Below are 18,960 nucleotides of genomic sequence, written 5' to 3'. Positions count from 1 at the left end.
CCTCCCATTTTAGGGATAAGACTAGGTAGATAGCTGGGGACATACCGGGTGCAAGACGGATATCGCCCTACTCGCTTCTAGGATAGTAGAGAGGTTAATCCCTTAAGTGCTGACTCCGGGTCTTGAACAAAGGGTCCACCCTTATTGGCCCGAGAGGGACTCGGTTTAGTGATCAGATCACAAACCAATTATTCATTATAGGATCAGTGGACTCTATAAAAGTTGTAATTTCTAACCCTTATGCATGCTTATTCTTGTTTTTATGTAATTAGAACGTTATCGATCCTTGCTTCCGCTATGCATGTGTTCTTTATATTCCAACAGATACAACCCCCAAAGTTCAGGTGTGTAAATTGATATTTGCACTAGGGGTGTACATAGGTTGAGTTGAGGGTGTTTTTTGAACCAACTCGAAAATTCGGGTTGGTTGGGTTGACAACTCAAAAGCCCAAGTAAAATCTCCAATCCAATCCAACCCATGGATTGAGTTTTCGAGTCATAACTTTTTTTTTCTTTTAATTAAAAATATGTAAATTTATATACAACAAATGACTAATAACTAAAATTTCATACAATTCAAATGCTAAATACCAAATATTTATATATTTATGTCAAACTTTAGACAAAGGCAAATATGATAACAATTTTAAAAGAAAAATATATTAAAATTACACAAATAATCAACACAAAGTAATCAAACTTTAAACAAAGATAATATATATATATATATATAATATATAATATATATATATATATATATATATTTATTTTATTATATATATGTTATATTTTTATTCATATATATAAAATTCGGGTTGAGTTGGGTCAACTCAAATTTCTTTTTAGTCAACCCACGATCCAACCCAACCCTTACATTTTGGGTTGGGTAGTATGAGTTGTTCGGTTATTTGAATTCCCCTAATTTACGCTTTTTTTTTAATATTAATCTTATAAGCACAACTTTCATTACAAAGAGATGTTTGGGGCATTGAGTTAAGTTTTGAAGTATGAAATTAATATGATGATGTTAGAAAGCCTATGTTTGAGATGCATAGTTGTTTAGTTGGTATTCCTCGATAAATGTGCAAACTTCAATAATAGTGAACACAGTTGAAGTTGATAGAGTTGAGTTATTTAACACCGACTTATGAAGTCAATAAGCCAAATACTCATACAAATCTTTCTAATCTTTCTACCAATGTTTTAAAAAACTAAGCCACTAAAAAAGTTGCTTTTAATAACTTGTTTTTAGAATTTGACTAGAAATTCAATTGTTTCTTCAAGACATGAAAATTCTAGCAAGAGAATGGAAAGAAACAAAGCATAAATTTTAAAAACAAAGAACTAAAATGATATAGTTAACAAATGATTATCAAGACCTAGCCCTCGAAGGAGAGTATCTCCAAACATCTCAACTTACCATAAAGGCACCACTTGGGATTTCTTTGAGACTTCTTAATCATGATAAAAATGGATTTATTGTTTAATATTCTACTCAAAAGCATTTATACACATCTATTTATAGGCTGAATGCTTCTGAATGGTATTCTATCACACATATATAAACAAAGCTAAATGTCTCCTTACTCTAGGAGGTCAATGATCCTCTCTTTTCTTCACACCCATGCTTTTTAAAATGCAATTTTTCTGCTGAGATAGAGATCCTTCAGAAAATATCAGCACCCATTGAATGACTGAGCACTCCATCTTCCCACTTCAAATCATTAGCTTTTGGATCACTCTGAATTATTTGAAGGGCTACTTCTGGCTGTGGTGGTGTCTGCATCCAAAGAGAAACAAATGTCGTTTTATGTTTAAAGATTTGTTTTAGGGGATTTGTTGCTTAAGCTTCTCTGCTGAAATTTCAGACTTGATTTGGATGTTCAAAAGGCATAGTATTACCATGGTTCGAATCTTAGGCCAATTTATTTGACGAAAAAATGGATGTCGTTTGATTTCATCGGCACCGTTACTTGAACCTAGACGACGTGCAGGGTCTCTCTGTAGTAGTGCATCAATCAGCTGTTTTGCTGCAAGACTTGCCTGCAATATTAAGCATGAACAAGATAAAACCTCTCCAATTTAAACAGATGTCTTGCATTGAAAAGCTTGAAAATAGCTTGGAAAGAGAGCACCATGTGGATGCGTTAAATTTCTCATTTGGGCTAACAACAATATTGCTGTTTTGTGGAAGATATGGGATGGAAGAGATGCTAGAATCTTCCAAGAAAAAGTCAAATCTCCCAAAGAAGTTCTTGATTCCGCTATTTTCAACGCATTCGTTGTAATTTTTTCCGGCCATTAAAAGCCATAGTTTCTCTTACCTTATTACTAACTGGAAACATCTTCTATATCCGCTTTAATCGGAACTCTTTCGATACCTTTGGATATTTCATCTTATCCAATAATAATAATTATTATTACAAAAAAAAGTGAATGAAAACGATCTATTAGATAATAAGGGTAAAAGGATAGCTACTTACCCGAATACTTAGGGGGAAGGTTAAGTCCTTGAACAAAATATTGGCAAAAGTTTTCTTCCTGTTTTTGCCTTTGAAGGGAGTGCGACCATAGAGCATTTCATACAATAAGATACCTGAATTTCATGCATCAAATGATCAAAGGAAAATAAAAAGCCTCAAGGATGTTGGTGATGCTTCCAATTGTTGGAAAATCGATCATTAAATGAAAATGTTATCCCATTAACCAATAACCAATTCAAATAGTTTGTAAGTCATTTTTTACTTTAGTTTTGAATTTTTCATGCTTATTTTTGTGTTCTATGTCAGTCCCCAACTTTCAAATGTTTAATTTGCCTTCGCTGCGAAGTTTCCCTTAACCATTTAACAATAACTTGAATATTGACACCTAATTTACTATAAAATGAGGGGGTGTTTGGGGTAGGAAACAATAGTGAAGTCTGAGGAGTTGTAACGTCGTGAGGTCCACAGCGTAAGGAATCCATAAAACATAAAATTGATGTATTTTTAGTCGAGGGACCTAGGAACTCCTTGGACCAAACAAGAGGTGGAGTTCACAACTTCACTTCTCCCAACTCTAACTCCTTGGGTCAAACACCTCCTAATTGTGGGTTTAATACTTATCTATATAAACATCTACAGCTTGCGTAAAAGAATAAGAATAAAAGACATGCATTCGTACCTAGAGTCCACCAGTCAATAGAACTACTATGGCCTGCTCCCTTGATGATTTCCTACCATAAACAAATGATATGAACTTAGAGGAAAAACTAACAGATGGAATTATTAACATGGAGTGGCTAAAGTTGACTGAAGATTGAGATGGATCATACTGGGGCAATATACTCTTCAGTTCCAATGAATGAATTCAGTTCTACCATAGGTTCGATGACGAATGTCGGCAGTGATTTATGCCTACATGTTCTCTTTCTCGGGGGTGAAGATTCTATTGTCTGCAAGAAAGGCATAAAGCTCTGTCAAATGTCGTAACAAAAAAGGAAGGAATACAAACATCTCTCAACTAGTAAACATATTTTACTTGTATGTTAGATGTCTTAAACGATAAATCGAAATCAGTGAGGATGATATGACCGTCTTTCTGGAGTAGAATGTTTTCGGGTTTTAGGTCTCTGTAAATAATACCTGCATGGTGTTGAAAAAATAATCACAAATATGATAATATGTTGTGCATAACGTGACCAAAGCTTGAAACAATGAGCATTTTGGATATGATGAGGGTGCTATGGGGTGTCAACCTAGTTGAGATGTCCGGGTATGCCTCCTAATCCTATTTATATTGTGCGTACATCATTTTCATTAATTCAATGAAAAGCTTTGTTTCCGTTTCAAACAAAAAGGACTAAATTTGTAATTTTTAAAAGACCAATAGACACAAATCTCAAGGTTTAGAGACTAAATTTATAATTTAACCATGATTCTAGTACTCCAGCAGGATACTTGTAAGAATTTTACAATACTTAAAAAAATCAGAGAAGCAGCAACCAAGGTATCAATAACTATCAATAACTATCAACAACTAAATTACCTAAACAGTGAAGGTACTCCAAAGCAATGACAACTTCTGCAGCATAGAACCTGAAATATATTTATGTTTATCATTTAAATGCTAAAAGGCTGCAGAATGTAGGCGTTATTATACAAAAAGGGAAATTTAAGAAGATCAAATATAAAGATTAAACTAACTTGAAGACATGGATATTTTTTTTTTTTTCTTTTCTTTTAATAAGCAACGAATGAATCTAAGATGGGTATAAAAGGAGAAACAAGCTATCCCACAATGGCCAAAGGGTTAAAAAAAAGACTCCAGTTAACAAAAATATGCACTAGTTTGTGATTTTTACAAAAAGATTTAGAAAGAAAGCACCAAATGAAAGCAAAGAGTCTGAAGGTATTAGCTTCTTTTTTTTTTTTTTTCTTTTTAAATTTTTTAATGAGAAGCAAAGAGTTTGAAGGTATTAATTTTTTTAATGAGAACTAAGACAATATATTCAATATTAATTATAACTTTACTAAGTGGTTGATTAGAGTCTAATCCTGCATCATGGGATTAAGAAAAAGTGTAGGGAGCATAACATATTTCATGCCCAGGGTGTACGTACTTGGGAGTGTTTTTGAGAATAGTATTTTCTAGAGTGTTAGGCAAAAAAAAACATTGATTAGGTGCTCCTTCCAGAAGCAATTTCAAGTATTTTAGAATGTAACTTTAACATGCAAACCAAACATGGAAATGTGAATTTGATAGTGTTTCAGTTCTAGATAATTAATCCACCATTGTTCATGCTCTCTAGCTCGCAGATATTTTTCCATAGGAAGAAAGTACTTCTATATGATCAGGAAAAAGCACTCTCAAGCACACCAGAAAGGAAAGAACAGATCATTTTTTTTGCTCTTATCGCATCCCCAATGTCACCATAAGTTGATGAGTGCAGAATATAGGAAGTATTGCTTAAGTTACCTAGCAGCTTCCTCTTTAAACATTTTCATTGGCTGCTTGTCAAGAAAGGTAAACAACTCTCCACCGGGGCAGAAGTCCATAATAAGAAAAATGTGTGTACGCGACTGACAAGCCAAGGAGACAATGTTACCCATATAATAAACAGTAATTGAAACCGGTCTAGTACTCTAGTCAACTAAGCATGTAATGTGGACTAAAGATTAAAACGTAGAAAGAGATTTTAGGAGAAGCATTATTCACTAAAGCAGATATGGGGGACTACAATCACTAAAAGGATTTACGGAGCTCTTGACGACCAAATTGCTCAAACTTAAAAGTTTACTATGTTTTGATACCTGAAATGAAGAGTATAGTGTTGGCATGAAAGGATGATCCAAAAGTGATATGATTTCCCTTTCCATGCATGCTCGATGAACCTGCTCAACAAACAAGAAAATGCATATTTTGTGTCCTCAAGTACAGAACACAAAATAACTGAATCTTGTGCACAATCACTACTTTTTTTCCCTGTATTTGAAATCATAACTCTTTCTACTTCAAATGATTGTATGTTTTCTCCCTCCAATCAACTTTTGCATTGATATGTCACGAAAAATTGAACAAATAATTACAAATAATGTCCCAAAAGGAATCTAACACTTGTGCTTTTCCTTGTTTTAGAGAAAACATGCAAAAGTACTATTAAATTCTGCTCTGAACTGCGAGCTATTGTTTCCAATTTCCCAGAAAAATAAACTATAGTGTGCAATTCTCTTTTTTTGAAATGTAAACGAACCTCTTCATTAATAAAATAGAATGAGACTAATGCTCAAAGTACAAGAGATTTATAGAAAGAGTAGATTACAAAAAGGCCAATTGTCTTGCTCAACTGGGATCAGAGAAATGAAAGTATAACATGTGGGGAATATGAAAATTTAGAATCAGGCTGTAGATTACTTTTACCTTGTTTCGATTTAATATTGCCGACTTTTCTATAGCCTTCATAGCAAAGAGTTCACCTGTTCCTTTTAGTTCTACCAAATGAACACTGCAACAACCGTTACTTTTGATTGGATCAACAAGAAGTGATAAGTTTAGGAGCTTTAAATTTAACTTCAGAAAAAATGTTTCTAAACATCAACCCACTGATCGAACCTCTTTTCATTAACATACTAAATGTGCACGTGCTGAGACTCTTTAATCAAAATAATATCCAAATAACTAAATTTACTAGAACCCAATAGCTTAACTTCTTATGAATTAGTAGTTTTAGCACTTCTTGTATTAGTTATTTGGATTGAAACAAAATTATGTACTAATAACTCTAAATCTAGGTTAGTTACTCCTGATGCATCTAATGGATACATCAAGTGCAGACCATGATGAGAACTATTTCACAGAAGGGCAGCCTAACGATGGATGTAAAATTTTGGATAATGGAATGATGAATTTACCTGCCAATGTCTCCAAAACCCAGAGGTTTTATTGGCCTGAAATGATGGAGTCCAATCTTTTCACCCTGACTGGTAACCTATGAAACAATGAAAATATTGAAGGAAATAACTGAGTAATAATTAACTCATCTCATCTTGTCCATTGTACCATGACAACTGCCGCAGTGTGCAATTAAATGTACCTTTTGTATGGCTATCCAGGAAAGAGTGCACTTCTTGTGAGGCCTTGGCAAGACTGGCTGACAGTAGATTTCCCAGAAGTTCTTTGGTTTCTGATATTATTCATAATAGAAATTTACATAAGCTGTTGCCAAAGAACCGAACTACTAAAGGAAACATTTTCATATCTAAATGTTCTACTCCATCTTTCCATAAGTTGAAGAAGTCATAGAACAGTGTATACTTCCAAGCACGAAAATAAAACCAATACAGTCAAAAGAAAAAAAGGAAGTCAATCAAAACTGTGACCAAAAAGACATTAACAATTCCAATAAGAAGGAAAAATAACTGAATAAGACCCTACCAAGTTGGCATCAGGAAGTTCACGGACAGCCTTGTCAACATTTTCGGCTACAGCTTTGGCCTAAAAAGGATATATAATTGATGAAGCATCACAATAACAGAAGAGTTAAGATCCAAGGTCAGAATGGAAAGATGACCAAAAATGCTCTGGGAGTCCAAAAAACATAAAACAAATAAATTGGGGAAAATAATGAATAATAGTTACCAGCTTAGCACTTTCATGCTCCGTCCGATCTAAAAGCCGGTCTCTCGAAGGTTTTTGATGAAGTTGCACACCAATGAAATATTGAAGCTCGCCCTGTTAATATAGGGAGTAAAGAGAAGGTCCTTCTGTATCAAACTTGAAATGGATAGAGCGTACAAAGTCTAACTGATTATTAGAAGAATATTCGCATCATACCTTCTTTTGATCACACATGGGTTGCAAGTGGAATAAATTCAAGAACTTTTTTCCTACAAGTCGTGAGACCAACATTGGCATCAACAAAACAGAAAAGTACAATATATTGAGGTTCTTTCAAGTTCTTAGACACAGAATTACTAGTTGTCAACTTAAGATGAAAAACAAGACATTTTACTTACCACTCTTTGTATAGTTGATTATCTGGAGAGTGATTTCTCTCTGCTCTTCAATTGCATTGTTTATCTTTGAGACAGTTGTTGGATCTGTTTCAGGTCCCTGAAGAAACCTGTGCAATGAAACAGATTAAAGTGGCTGTAAGTACTTATTATCAATCTATTCGCTTTTCTCGTAGAAGTTTAACACTAATGTTGAAAACAAGAAATTGATTGATTCTGAAATAGTAGGATGAATTTTTTACATCAATTATTTACTAGAAGCAAGGGAGCAATGAAATCTTATTGTAACACTAGAACAATTACTATCCACGTGAATGATTGAGACAATAACACTTTCTAGCCAAACCTGTTAATTGACCGTAACATTATCTTGGAAATGTAGCATGAATTCATACATAAAAAATTGTACGGGAATCTCCCAGATCTTATACCAAATAACCATGGGATCTTAAAAATAGAAAAATATAGGATGTGCACCATGCAGCCAACCTTTTGGAGAGAGCAGTGATGGATCATGTGAGTGTGGATGTTGCTCCATGAACCACTCATTGAGCTTGATAGATGGTCGTATCAAAGCATTAGAATGAAGACTAGATCATACTAAATTTAAGAGGAAGTGAAAAAATGATTGGTTGGTTTGAGTGAAGAATCTACAAGTCTAATCTCTGCATATTTAGAGAAATTCATATACTATTCATGAACCATAGAGGGAGGAAGCTATAACTTCTAGTACTAAGATGAATCCATGTCACTGATGGAGTGGTGAAAGAGGCGGCTTTTTCTAATGGTATCTATCCTATAATACCATTGAAGGATAGTAGGCAAAGCTACAAGGAGATAGTGCTGCCATCAATGTTCCCATGTTAGAATGAGAGCCTTATCCATTTGCCAGAAAAACTAGGTTTTGTTGAAGATCCCTCATATGCTGCGTGAAGCAAATTTTTAGCTAAAGTTTACTAACCACATGCAGCTCTGATGGATTGCATAAGAGAAATCTTCTTATATCAAAACTCTTTGCGACATAGGCCTACATCTTAAGCACTTTACACCACATATATAGTCTAAAGAGATAAATTCAAGCTTCGAACAGAGGGACAACATGAGAGAATAACATTAAGGATGTTGGAAAAGATATAACAACTTCAAGTGTTAAACAGAAGAAAGAATATAGCAAAATGATACCATAAGTTTCTCCCTAGAACTTCTTCACTCGTGTATTCTGTGGAATCAAGAAACCTACGAGATGCAAATATCTGCACAAAAATGTCAAATAAAACCAGTTTTTAGATTTAAACCAAAATAAGGTTCATATAATATTAGGTATATTTACTTGGGAGAAACAGAAAGGGATCTTTCCCATTCCTGAGAATGAAATAATAGAATGACTCATAGAAAATTGAGAATCATTCTCCATGAGGAATGTCACTTGTTTACAAAATGCCACCAATCTCATTTTTCATTCCTTATTTTATAAGTCTACACCATTATTAATTTATTTGCACTACTTTTGTGTGGGGCCCACCTAAATCTAAATTTGATTTCTAATTTGAACATTAGTAACAACATCAATGACAATTTTAATCATTCTAATTTCAGTTTCAAAATAATTTTAGTAAACACAGTCTTAGAATTCTATTCCCATATCATTTTTTTCTTCACAATCCCTGTTCATTCAGATTCTCTCTCATCAGTATTCTCGTGAAGTAACAGGAACATACTGGAATCATAGAAAAATAAAACTGATAAGTAGTTCAATGTCTCCTACTCTTTGCCAATTATTTTACATTATTCTTCGGCAATTACTTAAACTAAACATGTTTTTTCATTTTCACAAATATATCATCAGAAGCCCAGGGGCAATAGAAAAACCAATAGATTTTTAACTCACAATAGGATTATCAGGAAGTCTTGGGTTTGTGATAAAAAATATCTTCTCAATCCGTTCCAATGTAGTAGCCAACTCAATTCCTTGACGTGTGTCCCTTTCTCTTTTAGCAACGTGATCACCATTCCTAGGCTTGAAAACAGATGTCTCAACCACTGTCTCTTCTTCACATTCTACTGCAGAACCTAGAGTCCTTTCTTTGAACCTGCATAAGAGCAAGGGTCCTCAAATGTGATGCTTATGAACAAGAAGGAACACAGTCAGTCTTGAGACCTAATAATCCTGATTCTATGCTTGAATACTCATATGAATTTAAAAAGGATGAGCCATATTTGAGATCTAACCAAGCCTTTTGGTTATCAGCTGTGCTGATATTCTCATCATCCAGAGCCTTGTACAGAGCATAGTCAACATCAGTCGTTTCTGGCTCTTCGTTTTTTGTATCAGCATCATGCCTTTTTGACTGAATATGAGATCTTAGACTTTTCACAGCTTGGACCTCTACAATGGACCTAATTTCCCTCTCAGCTTGGACTTCTATAATGGACGTGGACCTCATGGTTTTCTCTTTTTCTAGAATATAAAAGATGAGAAAAGTTAAGCAGCAGCAATCACTTCTGTTCCAAATTAAAGGAAATAAGCTTACCATCAAGTACTGTTTTATTTGAATATGATGACTTCTTCATACCTTCTGTGTTTTTTGGGATCTCAACCTGCATTCTGAGAAACACCTCAGGAATTTCAGTCAGTGCCATCAACTTGCTTAGAGATAACATTGGACCCAAAATAGCAGCAAAATAATTTGATAAATTTATTGAGAAAAGTAGTTGGTGAAACAGTGCAGATTAAAACAACCAAGCCAGTGTGCATTATGCCTTAATGGATGACATCATAATTTAACTGGAAAACCTTTTCACCACAAAATCATTCAAATATTTTTGTTCCAATAACAAGAAGGCAATATTCTATTTGAAGATCTGAAAGTGAAAGGAAAAAGTAGAAAGACAGACCCAATAAATTTGATGATGTTTCCATGGGAGTCTTTGACAGGCCCAACTGTGAGAAGATTCCAGAAAGGAGTACCATTCTTCTTGTAGTTCAAGAGCTTGCCACAGTAGCTACTTCCCTTTCTGATTGCATCTCTTATTTTGGCTACTTCATTCTTATCCGTCTCTGGTCCTTGAAGAAACCGACTGTAGACCAATATCAACATGAAAAGAGGAAAAAACTACTTTTAGTTTTAATATTCAGAATTTAGGAAATTATCTCTTTCTATTCAGGAAAAGTTCATATCCATTTGTTTCAACTGAACAGAGGGTCAAAGTTCAACAGTTATTGATGACAAACTTGATATCTATTGTGAGATGGAATATGCCATTATTAGTTAACATTCCAACAAAAGTGCAGTATTTATCACACATAATAATACTTGATTCATTTCTGACCAGTTCCTTCCAATGACCTCCTCCAATGTATATCCAGTCATAATCAAGAACCTATTGCTGGCAAACATGATAGGGTAATCTGGTTTTGTTGCATCTGAGATAACATACGTCAGTTGCAGCAATGATAAACCGTCAATCTTGTTCTCCTCTGCAGTCCTTTTTGTCATGTTTGTTTCCAACAGTTTAGTAGAATATGACCTAAAGCTACCACTGAAGTTCTTTGTGTATGTCTTTGTTATATCGAAGCTTTCACTTTCAAATGCCATCCACTTTCTGGATGCTTCCGTGCTAGCAACAGGACGAAAGGAAGAGAGGGATGTTTTTGCCTCATCCTGCTCATGAGTGGGATCACTCTCCCCCTTGGAATGGCCAACTCCAGAACTTCCAGGCACTTGAAAGACTTCGATTGGGGTCCTCTTCTCTGTAGGGCTGATTTGATGAGCAGAAGATGAGAGATTATAGCTTGATGGCTCTTTGGTTTCTCTCTTCTCATCCATTTTCTGATCTCTCTCTCTTGAATATGTACGAAACGTACTGTCAAATTATACAAGCCAAAGTGTGAAACTGAAATCGTACTCAAAGGAAAAGCAGAAAGATATTGGGAAAAGGAAAGGTGGATACGCATTGTATTCAACTCAATACTGACATGTACAGAAGGGCAGTAGTATTTATAACATCACTTCTGCCATATAACAGAAGATACAGCCTCTCTCAACTATCTTTAACTAACAATTGACCTAATAACAAATAATAACAGAATTTAACAGACTTAGAATAGAACTAATCTGGGACTTCTTCCAATGAGCAGTCCAGACAAGCTCGAGAACACAAAACTTTAAGACAACCATCAGAATGAAAATGACGAACATAGCAGAAACTGAACTCTTACTACCATGAAACTGCAGCTAGCACAAAAACTTACGACACCCATTTGCAATCGAGGAAGAATGAGAAGTAAATGCCTTCTTAATATGTAAATGATAAAACCAGGATCAACTCAAACAGAAACTGACCTGCAAGGAAGAAGTTCCAATGGGAATATTTTGCATAACAGTGAACTTTTTTTATTTTTGAACATCATTTTGCCCGATACACCAGCAATACACACTCGAATTAACAAAGTTGGAAGCAGAAGAAGAAGAAGATTCAGAGTTAATATGAACAGTAAGCAGCCTAAAAATTTAAGAAAATACATCACATTCCCAAAGTCTGTTTTTTCTTTTCTGGGTATGTATGAATGCTAGCTGCCAAGTTGGGATACCTATTTTTCAGTGATTTCAATGAATTTTCCATCATTATCGATAAAACCCACATGAAAAAAAAATGGATAATACAAACATTTTTGTTGAAAAAGAAAAATCAAAGGGTGCTGAAAGAGCAGTATGATATTTTCTCACAGAATGAAATTTGTCCGGTTCATCTTTTTCATTGATGAACAGAAATATCTGCTCCAAAGAAGACCGCATGAAAGTGAAACAGGGCCCTAGAATTATGATATGGCAATGGCAAATTCCAGACTCCATGAAGCTTCAGATGGCCTATCGCTGTCTAACATAAAGATAAACAAGGGAAAGTGCAAATTCGGAGTTCTCTCATTTTCCGGGAAATTTTGGAGCTATCTTCTCAGTGGCCAAACAACATTGATCCATGAAAAGAAAATGGTCGAACGTTGGGAAATTGGGAAAAATAGGATTTTTCTTCTTTTTTTTTTTTTTGGGTAAGACTTTTTAGATGCTTTTTCAAAATGATGAGTCTTGTCTGGGACAAATGAGTATATGAAAAGTCCAAACTGCCCTTTAGTATTTTGAAAAACCCTAACAGTGAATATGTGCAGCGATTCTTCTTCCCCCTCGCGCGCCATTCTCCTCAGTGAACGAGGGTTGTGGCGAACGGCGAACACGGAGCTTCAGACGGCGGCGCATCCAACGGAGGCGGAGACTGAGGTGGAGACTTCGACGGCAGCGGCGGCGACTGAGCTTTAGACGGCCACCGCCTCGCTACTTCTTCTATCCTTTCGCATTTTACTTCTTATTTTCTCTGTTTTATTTATTTATTTATTTTACTTAAAATAAACATTTTCCCTTTTTCTATTGCTTTCAATTGAATATCCTCTTTTCTCTTTTTTGTCCATGGGGAAAAGGAGAAATATCCCTTTTGTTTGTTTTCAAGTTTTTTTAATTTTCATTTTTTAACGTTCTAACTTTTTTTTGGTAATGAGTATGACAACAAAGTTTCAGATTTTTTTTCCTCTGCATTATTGGTTTAGATTAGGTTGTGCATTCGTCGGTCGATTTCGATTTTAAGATGAAAAAAAGTGCATGAAAAAAATAAATAAAGACACATCGATCAATACTAAGGTAATAGGCTACAACTTCGACTTGAGTTGTTGGTAGTGGACTTATCTTTATACTTATTTTTTTAAAAAAAAATCATATTTATATATCGGTCGGTTTTTCAAAAAATCATAGTTAATTCTTGTAGAATTTTCTAATTAATAAACTAACTAAGTTATTGTAGACCTTCTATTTGTTAGGATACAAAATGATTTGGTGAAACGATGAAATTATAAAGCTCTAAGTAAGTAATCGATGTACTGGAATCGGTTCTCATGTTAAAATGGATTGACACAACAAAGTAAAATTGAATTCAAACTATATAACTTTTTGTTAATGTTGTAGTAATATATTATATATATATATATTCCGAATTTTACATATCATGGACAGTTCAAGTATGAAAACAACCATCAAATATTGGTTGTTGGATATGGGCCAAGTCGGATTTTATTATTTTAAAAATTCATATGACAACGTGTGGGAAGAAATAGACTATATAAAAGTTTCAAGAGGATACACAATTATATAAAAGGATGCTGTTATCTTATCATCAGATGGAAGTCAACTGTTAATCGTGAAGAGGTTTGTATAGATATTTTGATTATTCTATTATTTTGTAATATAAAGTATTATTACGAAATCGACAATTAAAAAATACAAAAGAACGTAAAAAAAAAAAATAGAAAAGATCGACACACTAAAAGTGTGTTAGTTATGTCATGGGATAGAGGGAGAACAATATTATTAGAGAGAATGTTATAAAAAATACATAATCAAATAATGTCTATAGATTAGAGAGTTTATACCGTGCATTTCTCTAAACTCAATGCTTATAGGTTACAGAGTTTATATAGTCCACTTCTATAAACCCTAAGTGGAGAAGGAAAAGATTTTAATAATTAAATATATAAAATATCGATTCTAATTAGGTGTAGAATAAAGCATTTCAACAAATCTCCATCTTACTTGAAATCTCTAAACCAATTCTAATTAGGATTCAAAGCATTCCAACAAGTATAAACACAATTGTTGTGTTGTATTTTTGTAGTTGAATGAACGCGAAAATTTTGAGGAGATTAGGTTCGAGAAAATATATTGATTTTATACAATAAAATACTTAAGTGGCTTGATTCCACCAAAGTGGCGGCGTCGGAAAAGATAGATTTAACATAATCACTGACTTTTTTTTTGGAGAATAATATGATGACTGTATAGGTTAGTCTTAAACAATTAGTTGACATAATTAACTTTTCTTACATTAGAATGATTTGTTTACTATTTTCTTCTAAAGTTAATTGAAAATTCTTCGTAGAGGTTTGGATTGATCATAGACCTGAAACTGACATTCTTGATCTATCTAGAACTTAAGAAACAAATTAACACGATGATGAAATTTATCATTTAATTTTTATTTTTATTTATTTTTTTTTTTAATATTAACAAACACACATTGCTAGAATAAATAGATTGGAGGAAAAGAGGGGTGATATCACGAAGGTTTGTCACTCTCATTTATATATGTGCATTTGTATGAGATCTTCGATAAATAAGAAAATTTTAAATAATTGTGATTTTCAATTTCATATATTCGAATGCAGGGCCATGTTGGGCATACTCGTGTAGATAACATTGAAAAAAAAAATTGCTCATAATTGTTAAGGCGAATGCATTCTACTAATTACTCAGCCATTGATCCAGGCACAACCAAGATTAAGTAAACATACAACCATAACAGAATTGACCTTTGAATACATTATGCACTCTAAGGTAAACACATTCTGTGAGCTGTTATAGATAGCATTGAAACAAAATAGCTCGCAATTGTCACAGATAAATGCATTCCGCTAACTAGTAATCTAGGAAGCACAGATATTTTTAATTGTGCAGAAAATCAGTATCAGATATGGATACGTCTAGATAAAAAATAGATACGTGTGATTTGAAGTATATGATTTTTTTATTTTTATTTTAAATTTTCAGATACGTGTATAGATACGTGAAGGAGATACATGGGTCAATTTTTTTCCCAAATTTATGTCCAACCATTTAAAAAGCCCAACCCACAACCCATTTTATTTTAGTGCATATTTTGGACTGATTTTAAAATCATAAAAAATCATTTTTTTCATTTTTAAAATCACTCGAAAACACACTTTTAATTACTCAAAATTAATTTAGTTTTTAATTTTACACTTTTAAATGCAATTTTCATATCATCAAAATTAGTTTTAAATAATTAAACATGTTTTACGATGATTTTGAAAATCACAAAAATGATTTCAACCATTTTGAAATCATTTCCATACATAAAAGTTCACTTAAATTGAGCAATCCAAATCAAAATAAATTAAAAATAATAAAACATTAAAAAAATTTGAAAAAACCTGAAACATAATTAAATCTTCGTTCTTCCTTCCTTTCTCACTATTTAAATCATGATTCACAAAACCCCCTTCATCCTCAACTTCAATTTTCAATATTCGTCTTCTACTTCTTTCCTACCGTCTACTCTAGTCGCTCAACAATAATCACTCGATGTTACTGGATTTTTTTTCAAGTTTTCACTCTCTTCTTAAATATATTTTAATCAAACTTAAATAAGTATTATAACAATTAATTAGACATATATAACGTATCTTCAATTTATCCGTATCTTAGTTTTTTAGAAATTAACGTATAACCGTATCGTATCGTATCCATATCATGTATTCGTATTTGTATCTGTGCTTCTTAGCTAGTAACTATTCAGTCGTTGATCCAAACACACCCAAAATTAAGTAAACGTGCAGCCAGAGCAGAATTGACCTTTAAATACATTATGCATGCACTACCAAATAAACGAAGCAATAACAAATGAGATATCAATCTTAACCCGAATATTTAAAAAAAATTATTTTTAAAATTTACTAGTTAATAAACTAAACATGTTATTGTATACTTTCTATATGTTCGGATACAAAATGATTAGTGGAACAATGAAATGAGTTTTATAAAAGCTCTAAGTAAGCAATCAATATGTATTGCAGGTTCTCATGTTATAATAGGGTGATGCAAAAAAGTAAGATTGAATTCAAACTATCAAATTTTCTACCATCAAATATTCACATTTGGATATGGGCCGAATTTTATTATTTTAGAAATTTGTACGACACGGGTGGGGAGGAGAAGACTATATAAAAATTTCAAGAGGATACATAGGCATATACAAGTATGCCTGTTATATCCTAACATTAGACATGAGTTAACTATTAGTCGTGAAGAGGTTTGTTTAACTATTTTGATCATCCCATTATTTTTTAATATAAAGTATGAAAAAATTGTTGTACTTTATTTTTTTAGTTGGATGAAGGTAAAAGTTTTGACCAATTTAGGTTAAAAAAGTTATATCGATTAAAATGCTTAAATGGTTGGATTCTACAAGAGTGATCGCCCTCGTTAAGAAAGATAGGTCTGTATAGGTTGGTCTTATTTTGTCAGTAGATGAACAATTAGACGAGGTTGATTAGCTTCTTCTTGAATTAGCTTCAGTATTAAGTTGAAGTTGAAAACTGTTTGTTTACTATTGTTGGTGAAAATTATGTTTTAAAAGAAAGTTGGCTTTTAAGAATCCCACATTGGTTAATTTGGGGAATGCATTCTCTTGTTTATACTCCCAGGGTTTGGGTTTCAAAGGATACGATGAAAATCTCACATGTGCCCTGCCGCCATTCGATCGGACATGACGGGGCGAGTGTGTGGTTTTAGTAATAAAAAAATAATATATATTTGTTATTTTTATCTTCTATTTTTTTCGTTTTCCAAGTAATCCAGTCTGAAGGTGTGTGTTCCAGTTTGTAATACTAGGACAAAGCCGCGAAACGTCTTAAAGAGGGCGAGATCTGCGACTCAGCTTAACAAGTTTTTGTTTTACAGGTTCCGTTCTTTGCCTGACCATTCGCTTCTATCTTGTTCATCGTTTGAGGGTTCCCATTTACGAAAATTTTAAGATGTTAGCCATCCGTCAATTTTGTAATGGCCCTCACAAGCAACAACGACTTATTGATGTCCTAAATCTCGTAGAGTCCTGTAGTTTGTAAACACTTTATGAACAAACACTTTGTGATTTATAATATATGATATTTTATTCACATTGTCTATGAAATATTTGATATTTAGTTGCATTAACCACAAACCAATAAACTAAGATCCATGGTTATTGTTGTAACTTAAACATGTATGTGGAGACATACGAGTGAATCGTGTTTTAAGTGATAACCTAAATGGTCTGTAGTATATGGATAAGGAGGGATACCTTATCCTGGTGACACTACGAGTATGACCCACTTTGTAGGTATTACAAATATTGTAAAGTACTACAAATGATCTGAACCTGACATTCGTGTATTAGACATGCGAGCGAGGATATTCTATACAAAAGAGTTTGTATAAGACCAGACCACGAAATGTTTAGTCTCGTTATATAACACCATCTCATTGAGACTTTCATTTCACTAGGATGACCATAGGTAACATGACGTTAATCCTGACTGAGTTGTGAACTCCTACTTATAAGGGCGGTCTTTTAATTTGCATGGGTGAGAGTGGCTAGATCGCCGAATCAACAAGCCTATCATTTTGGGGATTCGTCTGATTGGGGAGCTGGGAACTCAACTACACAAGATGGAATTCACTCATTCCCCAAAGCAGGGGTAAGTAGATAAATTGCTCTCTTAAGGGCTGATTTCAGGGCTTGAATAATGTGGCGCCACACCCTCTCTTGGCTCAAGAAGGGTTTAGTCATAGTGGGACTATGATCTATTGTTCATTAGATGAATCAGTGGTACTTAAGGAGTTAGATGTAACTACAGGGGCAAAACGATAAATTGGTCTAGTTGTACTTACGTGCGATTTATGAAGGGTCATCGTACTGTTGATTGGTTATATCCAATGGACATACAAATATATCTGTAGTGCGAATAATGCAACTGTCGGTCTTTAATGGAGTGCCCGAAAATTAACGGATGATAGATAATGTGATTAAAGAGTTTAGTCAGTTATTCACGTACCGTTGGAACTTCAAGCTACAGGTCCATAAGGTCCCCTTGGTAGCTCAATGGATTCAAGTTGAGAATCATTTTTTTGGTTAATTTGAAATGTTCAAATTAATAAGAGGGAATTTGATTATATGTGATATTATTAAACTAATTCAACTATATATGATATAATTGACATAATGTATTTGATACATTATTGTTTGATTGAAGGAATTAATATTTGAATATGATTCAAATATAATTTCTATGAATTAGATTCATAGTTATCAAATTTAATATAAATGTGATTTATATTAAATGACCTAAAATAGAAAAAGAATTATGGTTTATATATTGTATATGATGCAATTCTAAAACTATAGGTTATAAATATAATATGATAAGTTAGTTATTGTATTTATTTATAATTTATTAATTATATGATAATTAAATTTCTTTTTCTCTAACCACCTTTAGTGGGTGGTTATACGGTTTTTATGGCAATAGTGGAATAAAGATGAAAAAAATGATTTTCTAATTATTCTACGAAAAAACGAGTTATCAAATTAACTATTGAATGACTACATGATAGAATCAAGTTTACTATACGATAATGCTCTCATCTAAACGATCGAGTATCCAGTCTATGTGATAGAATTTCATATTCTACACGATAGTTCATCGTTTACTCGATCGTCTTCTTCTTTTCCTCTAACCAAAATAAGCCAGAGCCCACCACTCCTGGATTTTCACATCGAGAATACCAAGATAATCTAGTGGTAGTGTCCGGAT

The 18,960-nt window shown here is 33.4% G+C and overlaps 1 protein-coding gene across 7 annotated transcripts; it reads right to left on the bottom strand.

The window, feature by feature from the left end:
- Positions 1-1,416: 1,416 nt before the first annotated feature.
- On the bottom strand, positions 1,417-12,868 carry LOC120077845 (phototropin-2-like). Of its 7 annotated transcripts, none has more exons than XM_039031915.1 (23): positions 11,834-12,868; positions 10,821-11,354; positions 10,386-10,568; positions 10,064-10,095; positions 9,720-9,948; positions 9,379-9,580; positions 8,673-8,743; positions 7,494-7,600; positions 7,312-7,364; positions 7,117-7,209; positions 6,913-6,972; positions 6,572-6,661; positions 6,390-6,466; positions 5,899-5,983; positions 5,292-5,372; positions 4,957-5,060; positions 4,027-4,076; positions 3,520-3,623; positions 3,314-3,433; positions 3,163-3,214; positions 2,484-2,596; positions 1,903-2,043; positions 1,417-1,780 (listed from the first exon to the last, which is right to left on the bottom strand). In XM_039031915.1, the coding sequence occupies exons 1-23, from the start codon at positions 12,013-12,015 to the stop codon at positions 1,667-1,669; spliced, it is 2,877 nt and encodes a 958-aa protein (XP_038887843.1). In that variant the 5' UTR covers positions 12,016-12,868; the 3' UTR covers positions 1,417-1,666. The 7 variants fall into 7 exon arrangements, with proteins under 7 accessions (XP_038887843.1, XP_038887845.1, XP_038887846.1 ...); XM_039031917.1 differs by having other exon boundaries at positions 10,022-10,095; positions 12,218-12,868; XM_039031918.1 differs by having other exon boundaries at positions 12,218-12,868.
- Between the last annotated feature and the right edge of the window lie 6,092 nt (positions 12,869-18,960).

The sequence above is a fragment of the Benincasa hispida genome, chromosome 5 (assembly GCF_009727055.1).
Source record: "Benincasa hispida cultivar B227 chromosome 5, ASM972705v1, whole genome shotgun sequence".
NCBI classification, from domain to species: domain Eukaryota; kingdom Viridiplantae; phylum Streptophyta; class Magnoliopsida; order Cucurbitales; family Cucurbitaceae; genus Benincasa; species Benincasa hispida.
This window is presented reverse-complemented; position numbering and strand designations above follow the sequence as displayed.